This window comes from Gossypium hirsutum, chromosome D12 (genome assembly GCF_007990345.1).
Source record: "Gossypium hirsutum isolate 1008001.06 chromosome D12, Gossypium_hirsutum_v2.1, whole genome shotgun sequence".
Classification (NCBI taxonomy): Eukaryota; Viridiplantae; Streptophyta; class Magnoliopsida; order Malvales; family Malvaceae; genus Gossypium; species Gossypium hirsutum.
Window position 1 is genome coordinate 15,662,531 of NC_053448.1, and position 16,602 is coordinate 15,679,132.

The 16,602-nt window shown below is 33.9% G+C and overlaps 1 protein-coding gene and 1 non-coding gene across 2 annotated transcripts; both read left to right on the forward strand.

The window, feature by feature from the left end:
• Positions 1–6,917: 6,917 nt before the first annotated feature.
• Positions 6,918–7,023, forward strand: LOC121224785 (small nucleolar RNA R71). The gene has a single exon (XR_005922530.1). It is a non-coding gene; the product is annotated as a small nucleolar RNA R71 (small nucleolar RNA).
• Positions 7,024–12,044: 5,021 nt separating this feature from the next.
• LOC107941591 (protein DETOXIFICATION 41) lies at positions 12,045–15,554 on the forward strand. Its single transcript, XM_016875160.2, has 8 exons — positions 12,045–12,587; positions 12,672–13,216; positions 13,291–13,377; positions 13,453–13,509; positions 13,583–13,821; positions 14,445–14,563; positions 14,662–14,748; positions 15,309–15,554. The coding sequence occupies exons 1-8, from the start codon at positions 12,273–12,275 to the stop codon at positions 15,378–15,380; spliced, it is 1,521 nt and encodes a 506-aa protein (XP_016730649.2). The 5' UTR covers positions 12,045–12,272; the 3' UTR covers positions 15,381–15,554.
• Positions 15,555–16,602: the final 1,048 nt, after the last annotated feature.

Below are 16,602 nucleotides of genomic sequence, written 5' to 3' on the forward strand. Positions count from 1 at the left end.
CTGTACAGTCATAAGTGTCGCACTTCTTTATGTTGGACTGAGCTGGGTGAGCGACGTGTTCTAGGTCCTGAGTTGGTCTCTAAGATAGAGGATAATGTTAGATTGATTCGGGACCGTTTGAAAGTGACTTCTGATAGGCAAAAATCGTATGCGGATTTGAAGAGGTGTGAGATTCAGTATTCTGTGGGGGGGACTTAGTTTTTCTTAGGGTCTCGCCATGGAAAAAGGTTCAGAGGTTCGTTCACAAAGGCAAGCTGAGCCCTCGGTTTATTGGACCTTACCGCATTCTGAAACGTGTGGGACCTGTCATTTATCAGTTGGAGTTACCTCTGGAGTTAGACCGCATTCATGATGTTTTTCACGTCTCAATGTTGCGGCACTACCGCTCTGATCCCACGCATGTTGTTTCAAAGATTGAGATTAGGCCAGACTTGACCTTCGAGGAGGAACCGGTTCAAATTTTGGAGCGTGATGTAAAGGTCCTTCGAAAAAAGTTTATTCCCTTAGTGAAGGTTCTGTGGCGTAATCATAGCACTGAGGAGGCCACGTGGGAGCCTGACAACGCGATACGTCAGCAATACCCTCATCTATTCTGATCAGGTAAAATTTCGAGGACGAAATTTTCCTTTAGGGGGTAGAGTTGTAATGCCCCAAAATTTCTAATTTCGTTATTGTAAAAATATGACACAAATATCTGTCACCTTTAGTGGTTATGTGTTCTGGGAGTGTTTGGGAGGTCCCAAGTTCAAGCATTCGCTTGGGTAAATTTTGATATTTTGAAAGAATTAGGCATTACTCTTGTTTAGTAGGCTTTTATTTGATTGTTGGGTAAATTACATTAGAATGGGTCTCCTAGTCTTGTGGTTAAATGGTGTGTTATTATGATGGAGGTCTTGTGTTCGAATCCCTATACAAGCAAGGGTATTATTTTTTGCTCAGATTTCGGGATAGAGTTATGTAATAGGGGGATTCTGAGTAGTGGATGTGTAGTGGAAATTAGGGGAGAAGATTAAGGGATTTGGGGGGTTATCAGGATATTTTTCCCTTAAGCGAATTTTGACTCTCTTTTCCAAAACAAATTCAACCGTCTATTATTCTCCCTCTCCTCTTGCAAAAATTCTCTGAGTTTTTCCATATTTCCCTAATCCATTTATTTTCCTTTGTTTTCGCACGCGGTTACTGCTCGCTTAGTTTCAATAAGTGTTTCTCTTTGTTTCTGTCATGAATCCCTTAACGACTGAAGTAGTAATGTTTTTTCTCCACAATTTGGGCTTAGGGGGAGGCTCGAACTGGTGAATTCAGTGTTCTGCTCTTAACAATAGTTAAACGGAGGGTTATCGTTGGTGGTAAGTTGGGTTTCTGTTCGTTATTCGTTGTTAATTCACTTGTAAATCCATTAAATTGATGTTGAACATCTTGATTATAGGCTTTGGAGTGTTCGGGGACTGTTTTAGCATCAAACAAAATCAGGTGAGTACCCGAAATGCAAAAAAAAAGGGATCCGGTGAAAAGCTGAAATTTCTTGCTGTTTGGACAGCAACAGTATGCTAACTTTGCAAAATCGTCATAAATTGGAAAATTGAATTAGAGGATAAACAAAATATGTATTAAAGTCTATTGAGTCAAGTTTCTCATAGAAAAAATGATGTAAGAAATGGAATTGTAACTCGTGAGGTACAATAAACTTTGTGAGACAAGGTCAGATTGAAATGTAGGTTCCCCTGTTATGACTTTGGAAAATCATAAAAAAATGGAGAAAAATGATTAGGGGCTAAAATTTACATGTTTAAATTATTAATGAGTCTATTTTCAATAAAAATAACTAGAAACATCATCCAAATTTTGTACTAAGAGATAATTAATTTTTAGCAAAGAAGAGACGAAGCTGTCAGATAGCAGAACAGGGGTAAGTTTGAAAATTTTACTGTACTTATTGAATGAACTAAAAATTCTAAAAATTTTATGGTAAAAAGGTATTTGAGTCTAGTTTCAAAGACATCAAACAGATCTTAATCCAGAAGTCTGTATCTCAAGATATAAATAATTTAGTACTAGTGGCTCAAGTAGACAGTTTTAAAGGAACATATAAGTAAATAGTGAAAACATATATGAATAATTAACTAGCACGGGTTAAATTAAAAATGGATCACGTGGCCAAGGCCAATTTGGATCGATTGGGACACATGGGCGTGTGAGCCCATTTTTTTGAAAAGTTCTGTAAGGTTGCACGGGTCGCCTAAGTCGACTGTGGACCTACTATAGGGTCTGTAAGCTTTACTTAGACCCCTATATGTGCGATCTGTCTGTCTGATTTCTATACCGAGCATGACTTATGATATTTGAATGTATGTACTATTAATTTCATAATGGCATGACATATTTTGTATGTTGCATTGCATCGGGGTGGGTTGATGATATTTGGAGGAAGTGTCTGAAAGGCTATTAAGCGTGTTATCTGGTAGCTCAGCTGCAACTTTCTGATTATGTGCCGCATTTCGGTATAGCATGGTACGTAAGGATGGGTGGGTTGATTTAATCCCCACATGGTGTGTAGGGTTGGACAGAGATGGTGTGTAGAGGCTGGTGGGTAGGATTCTGTTTTACTATATCTGCATTCTGTATCTGATATGGGCCAAGGCCCTAATGTATTTCTGAGACTGTATCTAAATGGGCTAAGGCCCAAACTGATTCTATGATGGGCACAGGCCCAAGACTGTAGCTAACTGAATTCTGTTGATTACCTGTATGCATGCTTTCTGTGAAGATTGCACACTGAGTTTGCGAAAACTCACCCTTTCTCTATTTAATTTATATAGGTAGACTTGACGGGTCGATGCAGCGGAGAACTCGACGGTGGCCACACATAAATTTTAGACTGTTTTCTGTTAATTCCTAGAATTTATTACTTATTTGGGGTTTTTGATGTATCTTCGGGACTATCGCCTGGTTGGATTTAAATTTGGGACTTTATACTGTTTTTTATGGATTTTTTTAAAACTGCAACTCCACAAAACATGGTTTTTTTTTCTAAAAACTAAGGTTTTTCATAAATAGAAATGATTTTACCTAAATTAATTGGTTACAAAAGCTTCCACTAAGAGACAAGTTGTAAAGAAAATCAACTAGTGTTTTTTTCAAATTAAATAAAAGCTAACTTACTGTAACGATTTTTAAACTCGACAATCTTGTCTTCAAATCCCTTTCTATGTGACATTGCCAGATTCAGTCATAACGTATAGGTCGGGTTTGGGGTGTTACATCCATTCTTCTTTCTGTCTTAATTGCATACAACAAAATTATTCGCTCCATCAAGATAGTGGAACTGTGTGAGATAAGCATGAAACTATATCGAACAAAATAGAGCCATACCTTAGCCAACAGCTTTTAATATTCCCTTCGGTAAGAATGACTTTCATACTTTCTTATAATCCATTGGGATCCCGAATTTTTCATAACATTAAGCACTTGTTGAAGGAAATCCCAATTTATATTTGTCATCAAGGCAAATTACTCATTTTCTTCAACATCAGGTAGGTTAAACAAATCATTAATGGACTTAGAAATTAGGGGTACCTTTTTCTTACGAACAAGAAATTCAGTAGCATCTGACTTACTCAAATTGGCATGAAACTCTCGAACTAACTCTTTTTTGGGTAATGATCATGCATCACAAAAATAGTTCCAATTGAGGGGGCCTCAATCATCTTTCGAATCGGCAAAGGCACAACCATCTTATCATTCATTTCCAAGTTGAAACCTTTTTCCGGCATCATAGATTGATTCTTGAAGATTGAATCAAACTTTTTTCACTTCCTCGTTTTGAATCACAATGGGATTTTTTTACAGAGGTCTTGGAAGATCTAGTTCTTTTGTGAGACATAGTGATTTTTCCCAAAAAATAGGCAAAATTCAGCAATGGATGAAGTAAAGGATGTTGCGACGGTAATAGGCTTGAGGCAGCGACGGGTCTACGACAATAATAGGGTGCGGCGGTGATCTGGTTGCTCCTGCAAAAGGCTTGCGACAATAATAAGTTAGGTTTTACGACAAGGGAAGGAAATTTAGGGAGATTCTTGAGGATTCAAGTTTGACAGCTAAGAGGAAAAAAGGAATGAGTGGTTAGGGTTTAAGCTAATTACTTGAAAGGTTGTGAAAATTATAGTGGTAGAGAAGGGTTTATATAGTGGTGAATTAGGGAAATTTTGTAGCAAAATTTTAGCTACTAAAGGTGACTTGGGCGGCAAGATAGATGAAGGGAAAACTGGTGGCAATATTAGGGTTTTGGAGGACCCTTATGGACGGTAACATGGGGTGAATTTTCTCTTTTTGATGTTTCAAGCATTGAGTTTGAACTGTATTTACAAACTAAACTGCTTAATATAAAATAAACTAATTAGTACTTGGGCCAACTTGACCCCCTTATTAAACATAAAATAAATATTAAAAAAATAAAAATGAAAATAAAATTTTTAAAGTTAATTAGAAATTTCTTCTTAAAAGATTACATTAAATTAATTATCAGGAAAGGTTGGAGGGGGCACAATGGTCCCGCTTAAGTTCCAATCTCCTTAGACATAATTAATTAAATGTACTAGTTTAAGAAAATAATTTCTAAGCATGTCATTTATTCAAATAAGAGAGAAAAAACTAAAAATGAATTAACGATAGGGAGAGTGAAGAGGACTCCCTCAATGTTATTAATGATTGTCACTTGACAAAGGCGATGTCGAACAACCATTTATCATACCAACCGTATCCATCAAGAAAGAAGAAGTTATGTTGCCCAGAAATTATATTCAATATTTGCTTGAAATATAGCAGCAGGAAATGGTCTTTTTGTGTTGCTTTGCTTGACTTTCTTCCATTTGTACAAATCTGCCTACCCATGGTAATCTTAATAAAATCAACTCATTTTTCGTTATACCTTCTTTCTTTGGTACAAGTCCCACCCACTGAATACCATAGATGGGACCCATGATCCTTGCTTTTAACCATTGAGACTCGAGTTTCCCAAGATCAAATACTCAAGATTGAATCAAACTCTTCTGTCCCTTGACATATCCCTTTTCAATATTTGCAATAGTCCACTTGATACCCTTCTCATGTCTTTTCAAAATAGTGAAGTCTAACTCGGATGGCTCTTCCCTTGATGGGATGGGTTGCTTGTACTCATGTGATGATAGCTCTAATGATTTATTCGAAACATGTATCATCTTGATGTGAAGAATCATATGAAATACCTTCCAATGGATCTTCTGTGGAAACAGTAAAACAATCTTTAACCTCATCAAGAGATCTTAGGGCCTTGAGTATACTAAAGGTTACTTATTCATCTTGAACTCTTATGGTAATTTACCTTTCTATACATTGATTCTCATCCTACTGGTTTTCAAGAAAGGTCTTCTTAGAATGATTGATACTCTTTTATCTGCTTCAAAATCTAAGATAATAAAGTCAGCAGGAAATATGAATTTAGCAACATGAACCAAGACATCCTCGATATTTCCTTTGGGGTATGCTAAAGATTGATCCACCAATTGGAGTGTAATTGTAGTCCGTTTGGCCTTACCAATACCTAACCGTTTACACTCAGACGTAGGCATTAAGTTGATACTCGATACCAAATCACACAAAGCCTTACCACTATAGGATTCTCCAATATTGCAAGGTATGATGAAACTTCATGGATCCTTCAACTTAGGAGGCAACTTGTTCTGAAAAAAATAGACTACATTTTGTAATCACGGCTACAGTTTCAAATTCCCCAAAATTCTCTTCTTAGACAGAAATTCCTTCATAGCTTTTGCATAGTTCGACAATTGCTCCAAAGCTTCTCCCAACGGGATGTTGATACGTAGTTGTTTCAACACATCCAACATTCTCTTAAATTGAATATCTTCTTTATCTTGCTGGAAGTCTTTCAGGATATAGAGGTTGTAGAACTTTGGCTTGGATTGGACAGCTCTTTCGAGGTAATATTTTTACATCTAATGAAGAGGTTAACTTATCAGAATTCACTAGTTTAGATTTTGCCTTTTTAAAATTTGGCTTCTCTAGCGTAGGAATTTTAACTTTTGGTTGATTTTCCTCTTTCTGGGGAGGCTCATCTTCAACCTCAACCTCCTTGGTTTCAAAAGTCCTTCTGCTTCGTAAATTGACCACTTTTCAATTCTCTTTGCTCAGGTTTCTTAGGTTCTCCATGTCACTAAGCAAAGCTCCATGTGGTCTGTTTTGAAGTTCGTTGACATGCCCCATTTGGTTCTCCAAATTTCTCAAAGTTGCGTCAATCTTCGCCATGTATGCTCTTAATAAGTTCTTAAGATTAGAAGACTCGACCGTTAAAGGATTTCCTATGTTGCTTGGTATAACACCTTGGGGTTCGTTCCTAAACTCATCAACTAATTGTCCCACTTGGTTTTTCAGATTCTCCAATGTTGTTGCTTAGCCTTTAATCAAGGCATCAGTTTTAGCAATGTATGACTTCAAACAAATTCTCTAAATCATTTAAAGGTTCAACTTGCGATGGGTTTTGAACTTGTTGATTGAAACAAAGAGGTTGATTTGATTTATGTTGCATGTAAGTGTTGTTCGGTCCACCTCTTTGGTAGTGGATTGGTGGTTGAGCTGCAACATGATTTAAATCGTTAGTAGTAAACTATTTTAACATTGAAGAGATAGACGATACCTGAGCTGAGAGTAAAGTAAGGGCGTCTACTTCATGTACTTCGGTTACTCGTCTTTCTGAAGTTGCTTGATTTGTCGGCCACTGGTAAATATTACTAGCTATTCTCTCGATGATTGCGTAAGCCTCATTATAAAACTTCGACATGAGAGCACCATTCATAAAAGCATTTACCACCAACCTTGTTTGTGCGTTGAGACCATTATAGAATGTATCCAGCTGGATACAATATGGAATCTCGTGATGAGGGCATCTACGTATTAATTCTTGAATCTTTCTAACGCCTTGTATAAGGAATCGTCATCCAATTGTTGAAAAGTGGTGATCTCATTCCACAACTTAGCATTTTTGCTAGGTGGGAAATACTTTACCAGAAAGCATTCAACTAATTGTTGCCAAGTAGAAATTGAGTTGGATGGCAATGAATTAAGCCATAATCGTGCTCGATCTCGTAACGAGTATGGGAACAACTTCAACCTCAGTGCGTCTTCAATTACACCAGCTACCTTGAAGGAATCACTCACCTCCATAAACAATCAAAGGTGAAGATGTGGATCTTCTATAGGCATTCAACTGAATTGGCCTATTATTTAAAGCATCTGAAACATCACAGGCTTCAATTCAAACTATGGTCCATCAATCTCCGGTCTCCTTATTCTCGAATTTAGTTCGTTAAGAAGTGGCACGACATACTATCTTATGGGCCGGTCCCTATCATCAACAATAAGGATTGGATTTCGAGCATTATCAGCTTCATTCCCTTTAACATCATTTCTATTCTCATGGTCCATTTCTATGGCTTGTCTCTGAGCTAATCTTTCTCATCTTCTATGTCTAAATTCCCACTCAATTTCAGGATCTACAGGAGTAAATCGATGATTTGATCAATGCTCATGACGACCTAAAAAGAAAAATCACAAAAAACTAAAGAATAAAATAATAACAAAGGGAAAGAGAAAAAAATTATAGAATTAATTATTAAAGTTAGAAATTAAATAAAAATCAAATAAAAATCAAATTGCAAACAGCGTCAAAAACTTGTAACGCGGTTTGTGCAAGTGTATACAATCATTCAAGTAATAAGTAAGTAAAAATGAGTTATCATCTCCACAGGGGCTATGTATGTTAATCGATTGTTTGTAAAATTATAAATAACAATTTGATGTAAAAATTCAATAATTTTGGATAGTGATGGTTAAATTAAATAAATGTAAAGAGTGATCCCTAATGTAATTTTAATCTAGATGCAATTTACCTAAATGTATGAATAAATAACTTTAGCAACAAAAACAATCAACGTTAAATGGGCTAGGATAATTATATTAATCAATTCAATTTACTTTATCATGCTTAACAATGTTTGGAAATACTTCCACGGTAACTCGATCTTTCATGAGTTTGGAAAGCAAATTAAGTCCTTTTTGAAGTCTTTTACTTAGTTAAATATGCATTTAACTAATCATATTAACTAAGGGTTTCTTAGCATTTATGTAAGGTCACAGGGACATTTACGTTTGCAATAGTTTAATTACATAAACCTAAAACTATGCAAGACAATAGAGCTTACTAAAGATAATACGAACCTCAACTTAGTCGGATTTAAGGATCTAAATTAAGCATTGCACTTTTCAATTATGTGTTTACTAGCCGTCGTCTGGTTAGGATCACTCAGCTAATCTGACTGCACCCAATCAAGTATTAATGAAATGCATCATGATATTAATTGAAAACATGATTGACTGATGCCTAAACAAGTTAAACATGAATAAAATAGATCTTATTTAATTAACATAATCATCCAAGCAAATAGGATTTAAAATATCATTGTTGATGTCAAAAATAATAAACTCAAAGCAAACATAATTAAAATAAATAACAAAAGGAAAGAGTAAACTCTATTAAGTTCAGCAGTCTTTCGGATCTAATTTGACTGATGTGCTCCACCGTCGTGCTTGATGCTTCTTTTGCTAAGGAGTTCCTAAGGTGGCCGACCAAAGAATACTTTTGACACAGCTTTTGTGGCTAAAGGATGGGAAAGAGATGGGCTGCTATGTAAGGGGAAGGAAAAGGGAAAGTGATGAGGGATTAAGGGGTTGGTGCATGGTATTTATAGGTGAAGGTAAGGGTAGAGTTAGCTAAAAATAGCATTTGAGTTCCTTATTTTCCTACCACACATGGCCGACCACATTTCAAGGAGAAGAGGATGGCTAAGTCTCTTCATTTTGAATTCAAACCAAGACTATTAATAGCAATAGGGTGGACAGTTTTAACAGCAAAGTAGTTGGGCTGATTTTTTTATTATTTTCCAACTGTAAGGACTTTCAATTAAGTACCCCAATGCTTGCTTTTGGGCTGCCACCTACTTATGTCAAAACTGGGCTTTAGATCCCCCTTGTTAGACAGTTTTTCAGTCCAATAATATAGCAGACATGTCTATCTTTTAGCACCTTTGTTTCTGGGTCAGACTATCAACCTCATGACCTAAATTGCATCGTCGTGCCGTCCACATGAATTAATTTGTGCATGTCCATATTTCATCCACATTAATCACAACTTCAATGGTTCTCTTACATAGTGAAAAATCACATATTAATAAATTAACATGAAATAATATAAATTATGTACAAAAATTATGTAATTAAGCACAATTTCACATACTTTATAAATTCATGCCCAATATTACCAATTAAGTAAAATTCACTTAGTTTAATAACAATTACTCAAGATAAACATAATTATTAAGTAAAAAGGTGGTAAAAATATATAGAAAAACCCTATATAATTTCGAGTTTACAACCTTCATATCGATTTGGATCAAAGGTATGTTCTTTTACTCGTCGATGGGTACTAATCCACCGTACCAATTGTCAATTTGTCGTTCAGAGCTAGCTAGTCGAACTTTAAAAATAACTTAATTGTCCAATGACTTAAATGAAATGTTTTGAATAGTTCAATGACTTAAGTGAAATCTTTTGAATAGTTCAATGACCGTTTTGTTGCTTTTTGAAATTGAGTGACCAAAACGTGAACTTGCCAAAAATTTAGTAACCTTGGTGTAATTTATCAATTATTGAATTGTTACAATTATAGTTATTTGAATTAAAATTTTAAAATTAATTGGATGTCCAAAAGTATATTGCTCAATTAGTTGATGAATTGGACAAGTTAACAAGATTGGCCTTGGGAGAGGGATAGCTTGTTGTCGAAGCATACCTATGCAATTTGGACCACATGAAAACCGACCATAATGTTTAAGAACTTAGGACTTTGTAAACTACTTGTTCCAAATAGATTTAGATTTTTCATTTGAAATATCTATAAATAAAAACTTTGGCTTAAAGTTCAAAATGTTTGAGAAATCTGGTTTTAGCGCTTGAAGAGGTATTTTATGGATTTCGAGTTGGTGATTTTCTTTTTTGTTCATTTTTCACGAGTTCGAGAATATTAAAAATGATAGAATGGTCGATATTCCAATACGTAAAAAATTCCAATATTGATTAATAAAACTATCATTGAAGGTTTTTTTATATTAGAACTTAGGTTATATTTTGTTCTTTTTATTTAGAAAAATAACAAATTAATTTATAGATGTTAGATCAAAAAATTAACTAGTCTTTTTATTACAAATTTCATCATTTTTTATTGTTAAAAACTAGTTCTTATATGTCAGCATGAGGTACATATGGCACGCCATGTGTAACTGTCTACTTATCCCATTAACTATGCCAATTTTTTCAAATATTGGACTCGATAGTGAACATAAATGATTTCCAAACTACTCGATTTTCCTCATTCTTCAATTCACCAACAAAGAAAAAATCGACATTTGCCGAAAGAAGAAATTAATTTTAACTTCAAATAATTACTTTGTATAAAATAATGGTAAAAGTACTATAAAGGCCTTTGTAGTAAGAGTTCGATTGAATTTTGCTCTCTCTATTAAAAAAATGAACAAATTAGTCCATGAATATTAGGTCAAAGAGCAAATTAGTCATTTGTGTGAAAATTTTCTCTATTTGTATTGTTAAAAACTAATGTGTATGAAAGAATAACTAGACAGTGAGATGTGGCATGGCACATGTACATCATGCTAATATATAAAGATTAATTTTTAACAGTAAAATTAGATAAAATTTTTAACAGATGGATCAAAATTTTCTTTTATCTTTGGCATAATGATTAATTTACTCATTTTTAGTACAAAAAAAATACAATCTAACTTTTATTATAAAGACAACTATGATACTTTTACCAAAATAAGTTCCAACGTTAAAAAACTTTTAAAAAGCTAAATATTTTCCGAGGAGAATCAGATACTCAACAATAGTCTAACCATCACCAACTGTTATAACAAAGATGCACTCGCTGTGAACTTCAAATCAAAAGTAGGTTAAAATATGTTGTTAGTACCTATAGTTGTATAGAAGTTGAGATTTAGTTTTTATATTTTAAAAGTTAAAAATTTAATCCTTTTTTTTCAATTTAAAAATCCTAATCCAATCATTATTGTTTTTGGTAGTTTTTGTCAAAATTTATCAGTTTATCATTTTTATTTCTTTTCAATCATATGCAACGTTATATGATGACATCTTAATCAGAATTTCAAGTTGACAACTTTTAACAAAAAAATACTTACAGTTTTAATAATTGGATTGAGATTTTTAAATAAAAATACGAAAACTTAAAATTTAACTTTTTAAGTGCAGGGACTAAATCTTAAAATTTGTCGAAGTACAAGGATAATACCATATTTTAACCATCAAAATTAGGTGAACGTGCGGTCGTGTGGGCCACCTAACACAGGAGGCAACGGAAACACCAAGGAGGAATCAGAACTTCTACTAAACTTTCGTAATATACTAGAATTATTTCCCGAATCCCCGGAATTTAAAATTTTTAATTAAATAATTATTTAGGGTATACTGTTATGGTAGTTTTTAAGCTCCACAAGTGATGTTAGAAATTGATAAGTGTTTTATAGAGTATAATAAAATATTTAAAAAAAAGACACATAACAATTTTTAATACTGCTCCAATAATGCACTGTCAATTTACCAAAATACTAATCAATATATATTGGCAATTGAAAATTTTCAATTCTACAAACAGGGTTTAAATATTTTCATCTTATTTTTTAATGTTTTCATTAAAAGTATATCAATTTTTTTTAATTGAACAACAATGTTTTTAATTGTATATTTTTTAAAATAATAATAAATAATTTTCACATTTTCAAATATGAGGGTTTTTTTTTTTGACAATTTCAAATATGTGTCTTAATTAATCCCTTAGGGACTTCTTTTTTCAATGTATAGTATAAATGAAATTAAAATGTTGAATTCATCTATGAGAACATTGGCTATACCTGCACTTCTTCAGCTGACTCCAAATTAATTAGGTGAGAAAAATTGTTAGCTTTATCTACCATTCTCTTTTCATCTATCGTAAGAGAATGGTTGTTAGCTACCAAATGCTATGGAACAACCAGTTTAAATATATTGGATTATGTTTCAAACCGTCAAACTTGGACCCTCCAAAAAAAAACGGAACAATTTAACTAGATTCTCCACGTAGTTGCTGTGATCTCACAATGGGTTCAGCAGCTTCTGAGTATCAACCATTGCTGCTGGGTCTCGACTCCCATTCTCGGATACCCGATTTGTCATCCGTTGCAGTCGAAGAGTTTTTGCAGCACAGACCGATTGCCCTTCGATGGTGGCCAAGGCTTGTAGCATGGGAGTCCAGGCTTCTTTGGCTTCTATCTGGTTCTTCTATTGTTCTTTCCATTTTCAATTACATGCTCAGCTTTGTTACCTTAATGTTCACTGGACATCTAGGTGCTTTAGAACTTGCCGGTGCTTCTATTGCTAGTGTTGGTATTCAAGGTCTTGCCTATGGGATTATGGTATTCTTCTTCTTCTTTTTCCCTTTTTAGTTCCATCTTATATTGATCATCCTTAACTGTGTTGCCACTTGGGATTCCTTACAGTTAGGCATGGCGAGTGCAGTACAAACAGTATGTGGACAGGCCTATGGGGCAAAGCAATATTCAGCAATGGGAATCATTTGCCAAAGAGCAATCATATTGCACTTAGGAGCTGCAGTTCTTTTAACATTTCTGTATTGGTTCTCTGGTGATGTTCTTCAAGCAATAGGTCAAACCGAAAGCATAGCTCAACAAGGTCAAGTCTTTTCTCGAGGTCTCATCCCTCAAATTTATGCATTCGCCATAAGCTGTCCCATGCAGAGGTTCTTACAAGCACAGAACATAGTGAACCCTTTGGCATTTATGTCGATTGGGGTATTTTTGGTGCACATTCTTCTCACCTGGCTTGTTGTCAATGTCTTGGGCTGTGGCCTACTTGGTGCTGCTCTTACTCTCAGCCTCTCTTGGTGGTTTCTTGTTATTATAAATGGACTTTATATTGTTCTTAGCCCTTCTTGCAAAGAGACTTGGAGTGGCTTATCCTTTAGAGCCTTCACTGGAATTTGGCCTTATTTCAAACTCACTGTAGCTTCTGCTGTTATGCTTTGGTATGCTAGCTTTTGACTACAATGCACTTTGTGTCTTTTAAATTTTTTCTGCATCTGATTTTAGCTTTATTTAGTTTGGAGATTTGGTACAACCAAGGATTAGTGCTTATATCGGGACTCCTTTCTAATCCAACCATTGCATTGGACTCCATTTCAATTTGGTAAACCGCTATGCCCCTCTTGTTTGCTTCCTTTTCAAGTAAAGCAATATTGCTGATATGGTTCATATTTTTCAGCATGAATTATTTGAACTGGGACATGCAATTTATGCTAGGCCTGAGTGCAGCTGCCAGGTATGTTAACCTACTTTTGGGAATAGATAAACATTGTGTATGGTGACTGAAAAAGGTGAATGGGCATTGGCAGTGTTCGAGTGAGTAATGAGCTAGGGGCAGGCCATCCAAGGGTAGCAAAATTTTCAGTGTTTGTAGTGAACGGGACAAGCATATTGATAAGTATTGTATTCAGTGCAATTGTTTTGATATTCCGAGTTGGATTGAGCAAAGCATTTACAAGTGATTCTGAGGTTATAGAAGCAGTTTCAGACTTGACTCCACTGCTTGCCATCTCTGTTTTCCTAAATGGCATTCAGCCTATACTCTCAGGTAATCATTCATCAAACACAACAAACCCAACATTTTCTTCCAAAAAAAAGTTATTGGGACCGTATGCATAGTGTTGAGGGGAGTTTGTTCTCTCAGCTGATCTCAGACCCTCAATAGAAGTATTGTTCCTCGGATGTCTATGCTCAATTTTAGCTTTGGGTTTTTGTTTTTCGACTCTGCATAGAGCCTAAGACGGGTTTTATGGAGTTTAGTGGAAGTGCCTGGTCCATTAAGAAAATGTTTAAGTAGCGTTCTTACTCACTAAGACTCTTTAAGGGCATGGGTTCGAACCCTACCAAGGTCAAACGCTAAACATTTCCTTGGTGGCGAGGTGCTTCCAAACTTCGTGAGCCCTTTTGGGCCCTCCTTGGAGTCGGGAAACAAAAATCCGGGGATATCCAAACATAGGCACCTTGAGAACAATACCTCCATGGAGGGTTCAAGAGCGACCCCCCCCTCAACACTTAGTCTATTCATTCATACAGTTGCATATAAAGATGATCATCCAACAAGTCTAGGATTCGAACCATCTGCAACTCCTTTTATCCCAAAACTAAAACATCTTTTGTACCAAAAAAGGGAAAATGTGTGGTTATTTACGGGTTTTTGTTATGGAATTTCAGGTGTGGCAATAGGGAGTGGATGGCAAGCAATTGTGGCTTATGTAAACCTGGCAACATACTACATTATTGGTCTCCCAATTGGATGTGTTCTTGGCTTCAAAACTAGTTTAGGAGTAGCGGTAATTTGATGATTTTCCCATTCTCTCCAAATCTCATATAATTTCTTTTTTTGGTCCTATTAACAATAAATTGGGTATACAACTTCGAACTTGTTCAGGGAATTTGGTGGGGTATGATTATTGGTGTCCTCCTACAAACAGCAACTCTTGTTGTTCTCACTGCCACAACCAATTGGAACAAGGAGGTATTTTAACTTTGCCCTAAACAATCTAATCAACAATGATTTACATTTAATTTAGTGATTGATACCACCTCTTGGGAAAAATAAAAGCAATATTTTTTAGTTAGGAGTCATTAAAATTAAAAGTCCAACGTCCTATCAGCAAATCATATAATCAATTTTAAACGGTTAACTATGTTATTAGTCTTTATATTTTGACAAAATTTGAGATTTAGTCCCTCTATATAAAAAGTAAAAAATTAAGTCTTCCTGCTTTTTTTATTTAGAAATATCAGTCCAGTCATTAGAACTGTTAAGTATTTTATGTCAAAATTTATCAATTTAGAATTTTGATTAGACTGTTTTCATATGATAAGACATATGTTAAATTGACAAATTTTGACAGAAATTACTAATGATTGGACTAAGATTTTTAAATTGAAAAGGTAAGAGGATTGAATTTTTAACTTTTAAAGTATATGGACCAAATTTCAAATTCTAGGGACTAACAAGTTTAACCATTTTAAGAATAAAGCATTTCATTTGATGTGTAGGAAATAATAACAAATGCATGGGTTTTGTAGGTCGAAAAGGCAGCTGATCGGTTGAAGAAATCTGCAAATGAGGAGACAGATTTAGTGAGAGGAGCGGCATGAGAGAATTCCCAACATCTGTCGCCTCTTCCTACTATTTTCAATTTGTATCCTTCTTCTTTAAAAAGAAATCCAAAATATTGGGATTAGAGGCCGAAATCAGTAGGTTTAGATTATTTTAGTCGAGACTCTTTCTTTTCTTTTTCTTTTTATTTATTTATTTTTGAATTTGTGTTAGATATCTTTTAAATAATTTTTTTGTTTTAGGTTCATTTCTATCCTGTCACTAAGTGAGTAAAATAAAACACATGCATCAATCAATCCTGACTCTATGTGATTTTCGATTGCATGTATAATTAAATCACATGCAAGGATTACATATATAATTAAATCGAAAAAATTAATAATTTGAATGAGTAAAATTTTTTTTTAAAAAGTTTGTCATTGTTTTTATTTTTGAAGTATTATATATTTATTATAAATTAATATGAATTTTTATATTCATATCATGATTATTTTATATTGTTACCTTGTATTTAAATTATTTTTCTCCGTTACATTTAGAAAAATTCGAGAATTTTTTTATTTATGTGTTTGTATTATATTTACATAATTTTTTTGAAAGGATTCAATTTATAGAAAGTACGTGTACATCTGTGTTCATGATTTTTCATATAATTTTTACATAATAATAATTTTTATATAAACTTTTAGGTTCATATGTTGGTATAGTATTCATGTTATTTTTGTAGGTCTATGTATTTGTGTAGTTATTTTATGTTATTTAAAATAATTATTAAATAAATTCAAATTCAATTATTTAATCCCTAAAATAATTGGTTTGCACAATGACTCACAAGCTAATTTAATATCATGATTCTCTCTAAATAATTAGCACAAATTTGCTTTTTAAAAATTTATCAATCATAATATATACTAATAGTAATTTTTTAATGGTCAAATTCCTTTATTAATTTATGTTGGATTTAGTTTCTATACTTTAATTTGGTTATTTTTAATATTTGTACTTTTTAAAATTTAAAATTCCAATCCTCACTAAATGTTCATTGTTAAATTGATTAAGTTTTGTTATTTCCAAAATCCGATGCGCCAAACATATTATCATAAGTGTAATGCTATGTCAACTTGTTATTTACAAATATTACTAACTAAAATTTAGTTAATGGATTAACTACTTTCATTTGCATCAAGATTGAAATTTTAAAATTCGCGATTTAGAATGATCCAACTGAAAAATATGGACTAAATCTACAATTGTATATGT